General features: G+C 48.7%; 1 protein-coding gene across 8 annotated transcripts in view; it reads right to left on the bottom strand.

The window, feature by feature from the left end:
• Ttc13 (tetratricopeptide repeat domain 13) overlaps positions 1-18,505 on the bottom strand; it is a 54,045-nt gene that overhangs the window by 17,534 nt on the left and 18,006 nt on the right. For 2 of the 8 annotated variants that reach the window (XM_057753453.1, XM_057753454.1), the window contains exons 5-11: positions 14,059-14,124; positions 12,594-12,686; positions 10,167-10,283; positions 9,327-9,437; positions 4,615-4,697; positions 3,797-3,938; positions 3,258-3,432 (exon numbers count right to left, since the gene is read on the bottom strand). In XM_057753453.1, the coding sequence (XP_057609436.1) occupies positions 3,258-3,432; positions 3,797-3,938; positions 4,615-4,697; positions 9,327-9,437; positions 10,167-10,283; positions 12,594-12,686; positions 14,059-14,124 (787 nt within the window). The remainder of the gene's footprint in view (positions 1-3,257; positions 3,433-3,796; positions 3,939-4,614; positions 4,698-9,326; positions 9,438-10,166; positions 10,284-12,593; positions 12,687-14,058; positions 14,125-18,505) is intronic. The other 6 variants (XM_057753455.1, XM_057753456.1, XM_057753459.1 and 3 more) reach the window with 4 other exon arrangements.

Here is an 18,505-nt window from a genome sequence, read left to right as displayed (position 1 = left end):
AAGGAGCTGCCAAACCCAGATACTGCCAAGGAAGCGCTTGTGAGAGCAAGCCACCACATGGATGCTTTGAACCACGCTGCCATTAATGTAGGAATTCTGAAAGACGGCTACAGGACTGCAGAAGCCTGCTACTGATTTGAAGCACAAGGATCAGGTCTATGTCAGTCTGCTGGGGTCTTCTTTGACCACATCTTAAATACCTTTCCACGAAGAGAGCCAAAGAGCTCACTGTTCTGTCTCAGAGCCTGAACTCCAAGGGAAGTACCAGCCTGAGCCTGGGGCTCTGCCAGCCCTGATGGACCAGGAGCTGACAGCCGCAATCTCTACAGAGATGTGCAGGAAGGAATGTGACGGGTGTGCTTAGCCCCATCAGGTGCCACTCTCTGTACCAGCTCTGACAGACCAGGAAGAGTGCGAAGGGCAAGCCGTCCAAGAGATGGACCCTGGGCTGTTGATACTTGATTCAGTTTTTAGAAACTTCAGTATGCTTGGGACAACATGCATGTATCAATCTATTTTTCTTCAACTAGAATGTCTATGAAGTTCAAATTCTGATCAAGTATGGCTAACAAAAGATTAGCATTCAAACTGAAATGTCCTATGATTGCAAAATACATCTCAGACATTAAAGACCTACAGCAAAAATCATGGAATGTAAATTTTTAAAAAGATTTTGATTATTTTAAAAATTGTGTATGCACATGTGCGTGCATATGTGCATGTATGTGCATGCGTGTGTATCTGAATGTGGATATATTCATATGAGTGCAGGTGCCCTTGGCGAACAGAGATGTTGGATCCTCCTGGAGCTCAGTAAAGCGGCTCTGAGTTGCCACGTGTGGTTGCTGGGATCCACCTTGGGTCCTCTTAACCAGTGAGCCGTATCCCCATCCCCAAACCATGGTATCCCTAAGGAGGCCAGTAATGGTGGCTTATGCATGTAAAGGCTGAGACAGGAGGATCACCATGAGTTCTAAGCCATCTTGGGCTACAAGATGAGGATGCTACCTCAGAAGACCAAAAAATTAATTTAAAAAAGTCTAATGAATAGTTTTCTATTAATTTTATCCTGAATTAAAATTTTAGATACACTGAATAAAATAAAATATATCATTAAAATTAACTCCACTCACTTGTTCTTTCAATTCTTTTAAATATTTTTTCATTTTTACCTATTTGAGGATTGGCATGTGTGTGCTATAATATGCATGTACAAGTCTAAGGACAATCTGTGGGATTCAATTTTTTCTTTCCAACAGGTAGGTGCTGGGGATTGAACTCAGGTCGACAGGCTTGGTGGCAACTGTCTTTACCCACTGAGCCATTTTGCAGGTCTTATGCTTTTATGTTTTAATATGGCTATTACTAACTTAAAATTATATACATGGATTGTATCTTTTTTCTATCTTACAATAATGTTGTTCTCAAGGGCTAATGAAAACAAAGGCAAAATACGTGGTTATAAGACACCAAAAAACCTTCCTAAATAAATGGGAAAGTAATGTATGTGCATACTGAAGATACATGTGTGTGCATTCTGGAAGATACATGTGTGTGCATTCTGGAAGATACACGTGTGTGCATGCTGGAAGATACACACATGTGCATGCTGGGAGATACACGTGTACATGTTGGGAGATACACGTGTGTATGCTGGAAGATACACGTGTGTGCATGCTGGAAGATACACGTGTGCATGCTGGGAGATACACGTGTACATGTTGGGAGATACACGTGTGTATGCTGGAAGATACACGTGTGTGCATGCTGGAAGATACACGTGTGTGCATGCTGGAAGATGTATGTATGGGGGGGGCTGTTTTCTGTCAACTTGACACAAACCTAGATATATCTGGGAAGAGGGAATCTTAACTGAGAAAATGTCTCTATAACAGCAGTCTGCAGCCAAGTCTGCATGGCATTTTCTTGACTGGTGATTGATGTGGAAGAGCCCTGCCCACTGTGAGTGGTACCGTCTCTAGGCAGGTAGTCCTGGGTGTTTCAGAAAGCAGGCTGAGCAAGCTGCGAGAAGCAAGCCAGTAAGCAGTGTCCCTCCATGGCTTCTGCTTTAAGTCTTGCCTCCAGGTTCCTGCCCTGACTTCTTTCAGCGATGGACTCTAACATCTAAATGTGATCAAATAAACCCTTTCCCTCACAAGTTGCTTTTGGTCATGGTGTTTTATCACAGTAATAGAAACCCTAAGACAATGTGCATGTGTGCTGGAAAACATATGTATACACCGAAGATGTGTGTGTGTGTGTGTGTGTGTGTGTGTGTGTGTGTGTAAACAAATACAGGAAGATTCATGTGTGCACACAGGAAAATGTGTATGTCTGTGTACATTAGAAGGTGTGTCTATGTACACTGGAAGATGTGTGTGTGTGTATGAATAAAAAGATGTGGATGTATATAAAAGATGTTTATGTGAGTGTATCTGAAGGTGTGTTGTGTGTGTGTGTAGGAATATGTGTGTGTAAGTGTACAGGAAGATGTGTGTGTACACAGAAAAGTATGTGTGTATACATAGGAAGGTGTGCTTGTGTGTGTGTATATAAAAGGTGTGTGTACACAGGATGATGTGTGTGTCTACATAAGGTGTGTTAGTGTGTGTGCATAGGAATATGTCTGTGTGTATATACAGAAAGATGTGTGTATAAAGTTGTGTCTATATGTGTATATATAGGAAAATGTATGTGTACATAGCAAGATGTGTGTATACACGTAAGATGTGTGTATGCACATATGAAGAAGTGTATGTAACACAGGAAGATGTGGGGGGTTGCTGTGGAAGGAATATGTATACTGGAAGACAGACATGGAGAAAAGCAAGGCTGTGACTAATTCAAGAATTGCTCCTTTTCTCACCACACCAGGTCTCTCTGATACAGGGGGTTGTGACAGAACGGAATGAAGATCAGAGATGCCAGGTAACTCTCAGCAACGAAAACCCCATGCAGGGGACTTTCCTGCTTCAGTGAGGTGAGAGGCCACGAGACGTACTATCTACAAAGAACCTCACGTCCAACTGTAGATGTGTTTTTACTCAAGCCAACCTTCTGTGGGTTTAGAAGACCTGTAGGTAAGGCGGGAAGAACATCAGGGCTGTCTCAGAAGATATTGAGGCCCTAGTCCTGAAACCTCCAGGAGCAAGAGCAGCTAGAGACAGGAGGCCCACCTTCAACTCCACCATCTCACAGAGCGGCAGGACGCCCACAGCTGGGCATGGAATAAAAAACTCCCACCACTTTCTGCTTACCTCGGAGATACTTCACCCTCAAGTACTCTGGGCTCGCCTTCTGGCCGGGGAGAGGGTCATTCAGCATAACTTTTGTTTGTGCTTTAATTCCTTCATAAAACTGTCCCATTGCCACGTGGCTGAGCCCCTTCATGTACTGGCACACTTCATTGTATGGTTCCAGCTGAAGGCATCGCTACATTGAAGACAAAAGGCTGCATTAGTGCATCATGGGCTAGGGCTCTCCTTCCAGGTTGAGCCAAACTTCATGTAAGTTCTAAAGCAGTCTAGAGGCCAAAGCAAAGCTCCCTCCCTCCTTTTCCCTCTCCCACCCTCCTCTCGACAGGGTCTCATCCAGACAACTATGCTGGCCTAGAACTTGCTATGTAGACCAGGCTGGCCTTGAACTCACCAAGAGCTGCCTGCCTCTGCCTCTCAAGTGCTGGGATTAAAGGGGTAAACCATGTCCAGATTCCTCTTTTTTTGTGTGGCATGTGCAGGTACTTATGGTTCCTCCAGCAAGAACCCCAGCCACAGCTCTGTCTGCCGGTGAGGCTCACCTTGAAGTTCTTCAGAGCCTCCTGCAGGCTGCCATGGTGGTAGAGCATCATCCCTCGGAGCTGCAGGGTCTGCACATGGTTCTGGTTGAGCAGCAGGGCCTTCTGGAAGCTCTCAGTGGCTGCTTCAAAATTGCCCAGCTCTCTAAGGATTGAACAACTGTGATGAGCTCTGGGCGGCGGGTCCTCTGGGCGGTCCCGAGGGAAGTGTGTCTCCGCTACCTGAACACCTCACACACAGTTGTGCAGACTTCACAACACTTAGGAATCTAACACACAGCATTCCAGGTGCTCACGTTTTTGGATTTCTCTAGGAAAAATTAACTTTCTGATCTCCAAAACCAAATCACCCTCTGTATTTGGAGGGTGGAATTTCTCTAAGAGCCTTTCCCGTGTAGCCACATGGCTCCTTTACGGGCAAAACAAAGGAAGCCCAGACAGCCAACAGTGGCACACCTCAGCATTCAAATCTCAAGGCTCCTAGCTCGTGTGTTCCCACATCAACCATGTCACCTGCCTTTCTGATCAGGGTGAGATTGCCTTTTAAAGTTGAATATTCTAATAGTGAAGCATTGTATAGAACCAAGAGGTGAGGGCCTAGTCACAGCTTCCCGTACTGGACTGACTTTCCCACCACACAGCCTGGCAAGTGGCGATGGTGTCTATCACCCAGCGCTGTCCAGTGCCAGGCACGACACTAATCCAGGAATTTATACCCATACACCACTATGACTATCGTGACCCTGAGGGGCTGGCCCTCAGAGAGCTGTGCCAGCAGGGGTGGCAATGCCTTCGTCTCCTTTCAGCCCACTGTCACTCACCTGTAGGCCTGTCCTAGGCTTTTATATGCATCGATAAAGTCAACTTTCTGTTTCAGAGCTTCCTTGAAGGCCTCGATGGCTTCCTGTGGAGATATGCAGAGAATGAGCCGTTCGCATTAACTCCACCTGCATCACTGAAGGCTACATACATGCCACACCTGTCTCTGGCAGTTATCTTACATAGGATCAAAAATGACGTAAGCAACGAATGTGATTCTAACAGTAAAGAAAACAACGCATCTCCATAAAAACAGCCTCAGGCTTCCCATGGTGACAGAGCTGCTGCCTTGTCTAACTCAGTAGTGCTGGAGAGGTAACGATTTCACCTTCATACGAACATCATTTCTTCAATCCGTGACAGCCCAACGAGCCAAGGAAACTCAACAGCTCTGTGAGATTATTCAAAATGACAGCCTGCTGCACTTTAAACTCAATCAACAAGACAGACAGATATAAACTGCACAAAGGAAAAGCAAAAAAGGCTCCTGAGTTGGCAATCGGGAGTCTTTAGTTCTACAGGGAAACAGTGAAAGAAAACAGAACAAGGATAGGGCATTTGGCACAGCTGGTACAGCACAGCAGCCGGGATGCGGATGAGGACTGGGGCTCTGGGCACAGCTGGGGCAGCAGGTGGGATGCGGATGAGGACTGGGGCTCTGGGCACAGCTGGGGCAGCAGGTGGGATGCGGATGAGGACTGGGGCTCTGGGCACAGCTGGGGCAGCAGGTGGGATGCAGATGAGGACGGGGCACTGCACAGCTGGGGCAGCAGGTGGGATGCAGATGAGGACTGGGGCTCTGGGCACAGAAGCTGGGATGCAGATGAGGACTGGGGTGCTGGGCACAGCAGCTGGGATGCAGATGAGGACTGGGGTGCTGTAGCCACCAAGAGGAATCCAGAGCACTCTTGCTCATACCCATATCCTAATGTGAAAACTGCTACTAAAAGGTAGCAGATCAAGAGACAACCTAAAAATGTGTGCCCACCACACCTGCACTCTGACATGATGTTACTGTTACCATACTAGAAAAACATACAGTGGCTTCACATTTCTCCAACAGGACTAAATAGCGCTAAAGTAACCCTGCAACTTCAGGAGAAAGACTTGACTTCAGACAACATCACAGCTGTCCCTCAGATGCTGTCGGAGAGCGGCTGGTGTCACATGTCTTGTACATGGCAGGCACTCAATACGTATCTGATGACTGGCAGGCATAAGATGGTCTGCGAACAGCCCAACTGTAGGACTTGAAAACCCATCTGTCTCTGTGCCCAGAGTCTATGTAGAGAGGTGGGGCTGCATGGTCAGAGGGGTTGGTTTCAGGCACCTGAGGCAAGGGCAGGGAGGATGAACTGCTAGGGAGCTTCAGCTCTGAGTGGGGCTACTGAAGGGGCCTAGACCTAAGCCTTTAGGACTATGATGATACTTCTACTCAACAAACACATATTGAGCGCCTACTATGTACCCGAATCTGAGTGAGGAATTGAGGGATGGGTACCAGATGAGCAAGTCATTACCTCTGTCCTCTAGAACACTCAGTCTAGTTAGAATAGGAAGCCAATTACGTAACGGAGTTATTAGCATAAACGTTAGGCTAAAACAAAGAGGAGTGAGGCTCTGGGAGTAAAGTGAAGGAAGTGACAGCCAAGTGCTCTAGGGACTGGACAGTAGAGCGAGGGGAGAGCACAGGGCTACGCTGTGTGCAGCTCAGAGCCAGGAATGGTAGGAAATCCAAACAGTGCACACAGGTCTGAGTGGACTAGGACAGCACCTGGCTGGTACCCGCGCTGGCCTCGGGGAAGGGACGGTGACAGGGCAGAGCAGCAGGTTGGGGTAGGGAAGGGAACAGGCCCCAGGATGGGTCAGTGGGCATCTGGGCAGGAGATAATGAAAGTTCTAGGTGAGTGTCCCTGAGGACATTTCTGAAGGCAAACAGAGACAGAATCCGGTGGCAGTGAGATGGGAAAGATGGGGCAGGGAGTTTCTAGGCTGGAGAGTATGAGGGAAGGCAAGGGCAGTGGCCACCACAGGAGTGCGGGAGGACAGTAGGGAGAGGGGGCTGGGGCGTGTTAAGCCTGCAGTGTCTGTGGACATCCAGGGGAGATGCCCAGTGGGCATCTGCTGCCCGCTCCACTTACAGCATGCGTGGACGCCACAGTTCTTCAAAGTCTGAGTCTCTTCAGCTTTTAAGAGTCTTTGGTTTCAGGGTTCCTGTCTAAGCACTGCTCAGCTCTCTACCTCAGCTGCCAAAGAGGGACACAGTAGAATCAAGATTTTACGCCATTGGGAGCAAGAGACTATCTCAGATGAAGCAACCTCTAAGTACGGATGCTTCAGAGCCATGGGCTTGGCAAACACCACCCTCTCCACTCCATCCTCACCAGCCTCACTGGTTACTCCCCATACAGCTCAAGGTGAAGAGCTTAAAATGTCCTTATGACATGGACTACGTGGATGGGCAAGGGCTCCATCCACCACAATGGGAAGCTGTGTGCGCCTGCCCAGGTACGGTGGGGCCCACATAAAATCATCTACTAGGAAGCTGAGCCACGAGGGCCACAAGTTGAAGACCGTCTTGGGCTACATAGTCAGGCCCTTTCTATAACAAAGTACATAAATAAGACATTTTAAAATGGTTAATGTCCTTCCATAAAAGGTACTTACAAAATAAAGTCACCTACTTAATTACTTTCTAAATTGCCATGAGCCTGACCAGACCCACCTTAAGACTGTCAGCTCAAGGCCACGGCTGAGTCTGAAGCTTTGTGCCTGTGGACAGCGTGGGTAAACCACCACAAAGAGCCCCCACTCCTCCTCCACTGTCCCATGTATGTGACTCAGCACAGCGGGAAGAGGACCCCTCCCCTGGGGGACTTTGAATGCCCAGAGAATGAAAGCACTGGCCAGGGTGTGGAGATCTGAATGAACCAAGCCGAGCCTCACTCTCCAAGTCTGTTTCAGGAGACTGCCCTGTGCCTCTGCCCAGCTTTGTCTAACAAATAGAGTGCACTGGCGGCTGGGATATGCCTTCCTTTAACTAATATTCGGAGCATGGCCTTTTCCACGTCTCTTTTCTCCTCTGAGGCTACCTCTGAGAGCAACATGGTGGCCTGAGGCTGTGAGAAAAGGTGAAGAACGGAGGGGACGCAGATAGCGGATGCACAAAGCCCAGCAAGGCCTACATCCCTGAGGTAGCTCCACACCTAGGGAAGTCTTTCTTCTAGACACTCTGGGCACGGGCACATGGGATGTGAGGAACATACAAAGAACTAGCACAATTTTTGCCTTTTGGTTTTCAGTGGGATGGGAGCTTTTAAAAAACATCTATAAAACACAGATTAAACTTTTCCTGATAAATGAACGATGGTTACACTTTTCTCATACAGGATGCCACTGGATCTGGTGGGGGCTTTGAGAGGAGACAGAGGCCGTGCCTACTTTACGGATATGCAAGAAGCTGAAAGAGTTCAGCTGCATATCCTGCAGGGTTAGCAGGGCTCAAGCAGGATCACAGCCTGACCCCCAAGGCCATGTGCTCTGCCCGTGACAGTAGCTGCCCTGTTATTTCTAAGCACAGGCCACACAACAAGTTCCATCGTCAACACTGAGAACTGGCTGTGGCCTCTGCCCAGACAAACCTGCCATCCTCAAACACATCTGCAGTCCCCTGGGATTCCTGCAGCTACTACAGTGCACAGGGCCTCTAGTCCTCTGACAAGATGGTGCAGGGTTTGCGTGGGTTCTCAGCTCTCTCGGGGTTCTCTGGACGGCCTGTGACAGCCACTGTGACAGGTGGCTGCTGCAGACACTGTCACTGCTTAGGCTCCCTCCTGAGTACTTCAGGGCCATGGGGCGGGGGCAGGTCTAAAGACAAGCTAATGACCACACAGTACTACCTGCTCCATGGCAGGACTGTCTGGTGAGCCAAGATGCATGTTCTTCTTGCTGAAGACACTCTCCATCCTGTGCTGACAAAGCCTGTCCCAGTCTTCAACCCTGGACTCACGACCACGTCTACACACAATTGCTTCATCCCACAGAGCACTCGCTACAAAGGCAGCTGGCTGTGTACAGCTCTCAGGCCAGCCCATGTTTCATCAAATGCTTGTATTATCCTGTACTAGGGTACCACCCACACTTGAGGCCTTGTGTGGCTCTATGGTCCAGGTAGCAACTCTGTGAAGCCAGCAGGACCCCCACAGAGACACAAGGACAGGAAAGGACTGCCCAGCAGGAAGCAACCCACAACACTCCTCATCAGTCAGGTGACTTGATCTGTTTACAGTGCCCTACTCCGCCTACTGCCCTGGGATCCCTGTCCAGGGTCATACTAGTCATACTGGTCATATCACCAGCCGCAGCTGGGTCAAGTCTCCTCAGTCCCAACAGGACCTGTAAAGGTCTCCAATCAGTCTCTTGTCCTTCTCACCTGGGCCACGCTATCAAACCAACTTCTAAATCAGACTTGGTACCCCCTATGATTTTCGCCCAAAACCACAACACACAGCCCCTCTAGGCCCGTGACCTGGAGCCAGAGTGCTCAGCACTGCCCCAGAGGAAGACGGATGTCTACTAGCCAGAAAACACACACACAAAGAGACCTGTGACATTCCCAGACGCATCAGATGCCTCAGATCAATCCCACTGAGTCCTCCCGCTCCCCACAAGCGAAGCGGGCACAGCAGCGCAGGCGCAGGCAGCGCAGCTTCACCTTCAGAAGTCCTCTGTGAAAGAAAGTTAGGCCTTTGTACAGCATGGCTGTGGGCTGGTTTCTGTTCAGCTCCAAGGACTGCTGAAAGTCCTCGTGGGCTGTCGCGTAGTCCTATGGAAAGGAGGAGGAAAGATAAGATTGTGTTTATTCGACGTGGAACGGGCAGAGGGAAAACCCCTAATCGGGTTCTGTGCCCTTGTTGGCCTTGAAAGTAATGGCGCGGCGAAGCAGTCCTGCCACACTAGCAGTCCTCGTCCTGCTAACCGGCTTCACAGAGCCTGAATTTTAGGCCTTCTGTCTTGACCACGGGAAAGGTATCCTTCCAAACACCAACAAGGCCACCTTTTCTCACTCTGGACCCTTGGGAAATGACCAGGCTGTGCTGCGTCTTCACTGTGGTGAGCTGAAGCTCGGGTCTACACGTGCGTGCGTGCGTGGTTAGTACTGCCAGCTCACGACACCTGTGCCCTGGAGCCACAGTGACAGAAAGAGACTCTAGCTAGACCCCGCCCACCTAAGCAGGATGGTCTGGAAGCCTCACAGGTTCTGATTACAGCTCTCAGACTGTAATCTGAGACAACCTCAAGTTGTACCTCTAGATAGGAGCTGTGAACCAAACTGCAACCTTTTCCTGCCAGCCTAGAATTTGACACTGCTGAAGCCCAAACGTGGAAACATGACTGGCCCTTATTAATCTCTATTGCATTTAATTCCTGTCAAAAACAATGCTCTCACGGGTGCCTTGTAGCACCGACATTAAACTGAACCCAGTCTAGCAGAGAGTGGCTCCTGGAATGGTGGGAGAAGTGAGGTGTGGACCAATAGTTCTAGGGCAATCACCTCAGATATGAAGTACAAGGTCCCCCGGTGTCGGTACAGCCGTGCCGAGGGCTGAAGCTGAATAGCTTTAGTGAGATCATTTACGGCTTCATTAATTCGTCCCAAAGGGGACAGAATCTAGAAATCCAAAACATGCAATCAGGAAAAGTTCCTACAACCAGCCCTACACTGTCAGAGTTTTAATTTCTCAATTCCGCTGAACCATAAACCACTCACAAAGCTCCCTGTAGCAAGCTGCAGCCTATGGCCTCATGCAGGCATAGGTGGATGCACAGAAAGACCACTAGGCTCAGTGCAGTGAGAGGAGACAGGGATGTGAGTCAAGCAGTTGCCTTGCTACTGAGTCTACTCTATGCATACCAGATATGGCTCTCCCTGAAATAAGACCCCCTTTTCTGATGCCATGTTCACTTTTTAAGTAAAAACTTGGCACATGCACATTCAACCACCAGGACAGATGGACATGTCCTGGCAGTTGGTCCTTCATGGTCTCTAGTTCTACTCCCTATGGGAGTGAAAGATGAAGGATGCTTTCTAGTATCCAGGTGCCTGTCAGCCCAACTCATCAACCACACTCAGCATCACAGGGGAAATGGTCTGCCCATGAGAAGCCCCTTAGAGCCAGTAGTCATTGTGGTCCAGGCAGAATGACAACACTATGACAGCCCAACACCTAGAAGGAAGTCAACAAGATATAAGAAAACCCCAGTGGGTCCCTGTGTTCATGCAACCAAACCCATGCACTTGAGCCCAAGCAATCATCATTCCAGCAATTTCTAACCAGGGTGCTCTAAGAAAGGTCATGTTCACCCTGGGTTACAACTGGTCACTTGCTCTGCAGGAGCTCAGCACAGCCAGGGAGAGCACTTGGGTGGGCCCATTCCAAACATCAGCAGTGGCTTCCAAAGAGGAAAGAAATGGATATATGGCCTGGAACTCAGCACAGGGTGGGGTGGAGCTACCATTTGGAAGGAAAGATGCCCTTCTCTTCTTTATTAACCCCTAGATAAAAACTATCACATCTTGGCACAACTGCTAATATCCATCGTAATGGATAAGTTAAATGGTTAAGATATTTTCATCAAATACAGATTATTTCAGGAAATACAAAAGCAACGTGTCTCACAAATTAGTTCTGAGTCAGCCAGGACAGGCTGCAATTTAGCAGCGAAATCATGATGTAGTGACTGCTGACTGTCATAAATAGCTCTGTGTATTTAGACAATAGAAAATTATTGTTTTAATCACCAACACCATTTTAGATAAGCAATCTGTTTTTTCTTTGATGTGCAAAATTTAAAAATATGCAAGTCTTAACTAAAATCCTGGTTTATCAGAATCATTTAACGCAGCCCCAGAGTCCTGAGGGAAATACCAGCAAGCCCACCCGGATTTGGTGGGACACAGAATGGTCAGCCCAACCACTATTATACAAGGGCCTCCTGCTGTGGGGGCAGGACTCCAGCCACCTAGCCCAATGGTGAGACCCAAAAGGAACAGCTGAGGAACTACATCACTGAGAAAAATTACATTAAAACCAAGTCCCCAACAAAATGTAAAAATACTAAGAGACTGAACTAAGACACTACAAGTTGAGGATGAGACCTCCAGACGCAGTCTTGGAGTGAGTGAACACCCAGGGCTTCAATACTTACTTCTTCTCCCTCTCAAGAGAGAAAAAAGTCACCCCATATCAAACAACTGACTCCACACACGGGTTAGCACACATGACCCCAACAGCCCATCACTACTACAAGAACACACGGATTTAAAGCCACGAAGGGCGTCTTGGCACTCTCCTCTCTCTGGGAACACCTTCCTCCTGCTGTTCTTACCTCCCAAGCAGCCTAGCACACCCATCAGCTTCTGTGCAGGTCACCTACTGACTCCACTGAGCAGACACTGCAGGCACCCCTCCCATGCCTCTGTCTCTCCAGCAAACCTACCTGCTCAGCGTCTATGCAGGCAGTCCATCTCACAGAACTGTCCATGAGCACAAGTGTGAACACTCAGGCAACTCACTCCTTCACGCATTCGCTCACTCACCCTCTCCCCTCCCTTCCACACCAGCGCAATAACTGCTTCCAAGGGCTACATACTTCAGGTTATCCAAACTGCTATCTCAGTTTTGTTAAGTCATTTACATGTGCAATACGGTGAAGGGCATCTCTTTCATGAGCATCCGCTGGAGAAGCAGACAACATAACCACATGTTTTCACACCAAATATCACTCTCATGTTGCTTCAAGGGCATCCCTCATCCCATGGTTGTCTAGTAACGGCCACCAACTTCAGGCCTTGGGAACTCGGTAGGAACACAATTCAGCAGAAAGGAACATTAAACGTTGTTATAGTAATAAAATCATAGGAAACGGCTCTGAATTTCAGCTAGTTCAATAACAGAGGGAAAAAGAAAACCACACTCACTTCAGCTCGCTGCTCAAATACCTCTGGACGGTCAGGTTCCAAGGCAATTACTCGGCTCAGTTCAAACAGAGCAAGCTCAGCATTCTTAATGTCCTTGAAAAGGTATTAGCTTAGTATGAGACACACTGCTGCTTGAACAGCGGCAAGATCTTCTGAGACACTAACGATGCAGGCACCAGCGAAGTCGCTGCTCAGAGACGAACACAAACTTCAGTTCTGCACAAACACTCTGCCAGGTCTGTTCAAGGGGCGCTGTCAGGCCAGCTGCTCAACTCGCCCAAATCCCCACCCTCGAGGAAGGGGCACACTGATCCTGGATTCTTACGTCAAGTTCACAGATGGCAGATACTATCTAAACGTAACCTATCCAATCCCCAGGGTGAACACATGGATGCCAGCCTGGAAATGACACCCGCCAGGGAGTGAGGAACAGGGAAATGCCAAGTGTTGATCAAAACCGTGACCAGCCTAGCTAAATTCTCTTGAGCATGTGTGTGTTGACTTTAGGCTTAAAATTGCACATTTAAGTTTCTGCTAAAGACAAAACAAGTTACATGTTGAACTGTAAAATTTAGACATAGGGACAGGAAGCAGCACATATCTGAAGGCTATGTGACAATTTGCCCCTGGTCCCTGCTGACCTATGACTGAAAAGGTTTTGTATCCTCAACACCATGGTCACAGGGCTGTGTGCCCAGTCCCCCATGTCTCAGAAGGGCATAGCTGTAACTTATCTTATCAATCTTCTCCAAGCCAGTGTCAGCATAGTAGAATATTTTAAACTTTAATACATTTTAATTAAAATATTTAATAAAATATTAAAGACTGTTTTCTAATGTTAAAGTTACAGAAATGATGGTTCTTCTCCAGGCGCTATTTGACATGCTGGTCTTTAGTTGGGAGTCTGATAAAGGGTCTGTGGACAACACTCTAAACCCGCTCATCTTAAGGGCACCCTGCCATTCACTGCGCAGTCTTGGGAAAGCACTCTCACAGCACGGGGGCTTTTTCGTGATCAGAGCTCGCTGTCACCTCCACCACCTTCCTCGGGGAAATAAAGGGAAGGACTTGTTGCTGCGGCAAAGACCTTTCCCTATCTGCAAAAAGTATAAAATGTAGCAAATAAAAATAAATGCCACATGCTAAAACCAAACCAAAAGACCCGTGTTCTTCCATCAACTTGTCACAGCTGTGCGTGGATCCCAGGCTGAGGGTCCCCCTGTGGCAACCTTGCCTAGGCTCTGCATTCTCGGGGAATGGTCTGGGAACACAGTTAGACTCTGGCTGACCTGGAAGACCCGGGGAGCCTGGTTGCCCACCTCTAGCCATGGCACCTGGGGTGATCATCCACCCCTTTCTTGTCTACGTCCTGGCAGAGCTGAGTGGACGAGAAGCAGTGTGGACAAAGGCTCGTGTGCGTCAAGCCCCGTGGGCACGGCGGCAGGCGCGGCTAGCACATACTCACATGTAGGCCCTTCTTTCCATAGGCTATCCCTCGGCCATAAATTGCACTAACCAGATCAGGCTCCTCCTAGTCAGACCAAAACAGAAACACGTCAAAAACTAGAAACAAACAAAACAAAACAAGAGTCAGTTGCTGCTTAAAGCTAAGTAAAACCTCGAGAGACGGCTCTATAGTGTTACACTAGTGTAACCCCTGGGCAACTCTGCAGTCCAGATCTGAAACCTGTAACCAGACAGCTCGCTGAAGGAGACATGCTGAAGGCTGCAGGGCACTGAAACACGACTAAACTGCCCTGGATGGAAGGCGCCCGGCACTGCCAAGCACTGCAGCTTTCCTCATGGAGCCACCTTAGTGCAAACGCCACCTTCTCAGCCACTCAACGACTGGCACACCAGCAACTGCATCTCACAGAGAACCTGGGAGCTCAGAAAGTGGGGGATGTGAGCAGGTGGTTTATAATACCCGTCCAAATTGTATTACATATACCCATGACTTAATCTGCAGAAGGAGGAGTCCCCCAGACGAAGGAAGGGTAGCAATGTGTTCCAGAATGTGCCGACAAGCCATGGAGATGAACTATCTGACTCTGTAGCCTGCTCTCCCATTCTTCCAGAGCTTAAAAACCAAACGGATCCTTTACCACCTCCAGAGGTGTGGACATCACTTCTGCAGTCCCTCCAAGGCCCTGCCCCTAAGGCTGGAGGCATGGCCTCTCTTCTGGCTGGGTGGTAGGAATACCTGTCTATGCTGGGCCTTGGCCTCATTCACCTTATTCTTTAATTCTTTGCTACAAGGTCCTAGTGCAACTTGAAGAGCTGTACAGAATTGCCCAGGGTTGAGCCCCTCAGAGGGGAATACGCTGCTCAGCTTCCGAGCTAAGACCTGTGTCTGATGGAGGAAGGTCATTGGTTAATTAATAAAGAAACTGCTTGGCCCAGATAGGTTAGAACATAGATGGGTGGAGTAAACAGAACAGAATGCTGGGAGGAAGAGGAAGTGAAGTAAGACGCCTCAGACAGATGCCAGGCTGCTGCTCTCCAGGGCAGACACAATGAAGCAAGCCGCCAGGTCAGACATGCTGAATCTTTCCCGGTAAGACTGGTGATACACAGGTTATTAGAGATGGGTTGATCGGGATATGAGAATTAGCCAGTAAGGGCTAGAGCTAATGGGCCAAGCAGTGTTTAAAAGAATACAGTTTGTGTGTTGTTATTTCGGGGCATAAGCTAGCCAGGTGGCCGGGAGCTGGGTGGCAGGAACACAGCCCGCAGTTCCTACAACATGTGTCTGCCCACGCTACTGATAAGAGTGCCTCAGCATCCACACTGGTGAGTGCAGACAGACAATGGGGACGACACTCTGCACTCAATGCTTAGGCTGCTGACACAGAGTAGGGACCCACACAGCAATCTGCACACCGCACGCAAAAAGTCACAGAAATTCAGCCCAACAATTGTCCTGCTAGTTTCTCCTGGACCCTTTGGGGAGAAAACAAAAAGTCAGACCTGTAACACCAGCACTAAGGAGGATAAGGCAGGAGAATCAGAGTTTGAGGCAAACCTGGGCTTTATAGTAAGATCCTATCTCAAAACAACAAAAAGACAACAACAAACGAAAACTTAAAGAGCCAACAAGAACAAGCACACTGGTCATCTCCCATGACAGCAGCTCTCTTGGGTGCCCTCGTGGTTCCCATGCCATTCTGACCCTGTCGTCTGTGATCCCTTATGCACATGCATGAAGGCTGTGTGTGTATCCACTGAGGAGGAGAGCCAGGTCACAGGGACACAGGAGTGCACGCTGTAATAACATCTGAGAGCAATCACTAGCCCTAGCAGGTGACTACAGACACTGTGTGCACAGGAGAAACTGCAGAATAGCAGCCAGTCTTCTTGCTTAGGTGACAGCTACACAAGACCCCATGTTCCTCGGAGCATGTGTTCCCGTCAGTTATTTCATACACATTTTAAGCAAGACATACTATAGAAAACCAAGAAGAACCAAGCTTTCCTGGTCTCAGGAGAAACTGCAAAGGACACCAAGAACTCTAACCCTCACTAAAACAGGAAGGCAGAGCAAGTGACTACTGAGTGGGAACAGACACACGAGAAAGGAAAAGACATGGCGTAAGATAGGAGAAAGCTACCAGAGGACCAGAAGGAAAACCGCCTGCCTGCTTTAGCAGAGATTTCCACCCAGAAACAGAACGGAGAAGACAAAACGGAAGTGGGCCTGGGACACAGCTCACAGAGCTCTCACAGAAGCCCTGGACCCCTTGCATCTTGGACTCAAACCCAAGACAACATCTCAGTGGACAACAGGCCTAGGCTCAGATTTGGGGTGTCTCAAATGTGCCAAATAGTTCTGCAAAGAATAGTTTACTCTAGGAAACCACAAGGTGAATCAGAAACAGGTACAAATAAGCAGTTAACTCTACAGATGTGATTGGTCTCTCCTGGAGTTGGAAATGGCTGTCAAGAGTGCCGCCTCAGCCTCCTAAAACCACCCCCCCCACACACACACACATTCACACACACACACGCACACATACGCACGTGCACACACACACCATCTTCTGGATTATTCTCTGTGCCCAGATGTGTAGGATGTCCACTCCCCTGTGCCATCACCCAACCCCAACAACATTGCATTTCACACTGCCACCCAAGGTGCACATGGGCCCACCACAGCATGTAACACACATATACACATACAGACTTACATGTGCACATTGCATGTGGGGATCAGACTCACCCTTGTTGATTACACATCAACACCTCCTGTGAGCAGCAGCAGTACCACACTGCAGAGCCTGCAGAAACTGGTGCTTGTCTCTGACCTCACTGGTCATCTCCTTCTCTCGTCCATATGCCCACTTCATGCTCAGAAAATTAGAACTATTTCCCAGTCATTTCTCAGCAACTAGCCTGGCTATTCCTAGGTCACCTAAGACAGACCTCAGCCCTGTCCCCAAGAAGCCTCTTCCATCGCGAGAAGATCTATTCTGACTTTTCCAGAACCCTTGTAAATGAAACATGCTTTCTCCTCCACTCCACCATATGCTGGGTGGTCATTAGTCACTCAGTCACTTGGAGCTTGCTGCTGCTGAACCAGGTTCCAGCCAGGAGACAATGCACAGCCGCACCACCCCTGCTGTGTGCTGGGAAGAGGAAGCAAAGACGACACAGAAGGGGGAGGATTCTGGTCTTCTTAGAACACAGCCAAAGAATCACAGTAGGAGCAAGGTTACACCCCACTGAGGAGTGAGTGTGCCTTCAGGAAGAACATAAGAACATAAGGAAGAACAAAGGAGAGAGCTGCCTGTTCTACTGAGGACAGTGGAGGGAGTAGGGTTTGGGGAAGAGCCCAGATCACCACCCAGACAGAGGGCAGCCTGGGAGGCCAGACCATAGCTTCAGTTCAAGGCTTGGCTGTAGAGGTGGGAGGAACAGATAAAGGATCATATTGTTCCCGGGTGTAACTGTAATACGGGTAAGGTCGTGGCTCAGTGATGCTGGGTGACTGGATGGGGCTCAGGTGAGGGGCAGAAGAAAGATGTGGAATTCTGAATAAGATAGCCTTTGGAAGCCCAAATGTAAGGCAAGCACAGCGGAGTACTTGGGAGGTGACGGGGAAGGATCAGGAGGTCAAAGCCAATCTCAACTATGTAACAAATCAAAGGACAGCCTGGAATACTTGAGACCCCGTTACAAAACACCAAACTAACTAACCACACAGATAAGGAAATAAATACATAAATCCAAGTAGAGCCAGAACCCAGGATGGTGGCTTCTGTCTGCCCCCAGTACCTGGGAGGCTGAGGCAGGAGGATTTCGGCAAGCTGGAGACTTCTTCATAGGGGAAAGGGGGGAAAAACAAACTAACTAAAGATAAAGAAGGAAAGGGAAAGGGGAAGAAAATGGAAAGAAGAGTTTGGCGGGTCTGTGGTGTAGCTCGATGTTGACGCTTGCCTAGCAAGGACCAGAGTCGTCCTTGGCACTCTCCCCACCTCTTCAAAAAAACAGCAGCCTGAAGTCACATGGAAGATTACATTTTTAAGTCAAGTGATAGTATCACATGACCAACAAATATTAAATTATAAGTCTAGCATATCTTAGCTGGGCATGGTACTACAGAGGCTGAGGCAAGAGGCTTCCAAGGCCAACCTTGGCTACACGGTTTAAATCTGCCTCAAAAATTCAAGCAAGCACACAAACTAAGGGCCTCCGAGAGGATATGGCTTCAGTGTGACATCATCGTTTTTATCTGCATACCTGTCACCGGCTGCACAGAACTTGCCCAGAGAGACTCTAACAGCAGGTCAGACTCATCTAGCCACAAACACAAGGCACACAATGACTAGAGAAGTCCGGGGGGGGGGGGGGGGGGCAGGGGGTGAAGGACATCAGGCTGAGGTGTGCTCTGCTAGGCCTGCTCTAACTAGAAA

Source organism: Chionomys nivalis, chromosome 21 (genome assembly GCF_950005125.1).
Source record: "Chionomys nivalis chromosome 21, mChiNiv1.1, whole genome shotgun sequence".
Classification (NCBI taxonomy): Eukaryota; Metazoa; Chordata; class Mammalia; order Rodentia; family Cricetidae; genus Chionomys; species Chionomys nivalis.
This window is presented reverse-complemented; position numbering and strand designations above follow the sequence as displayed.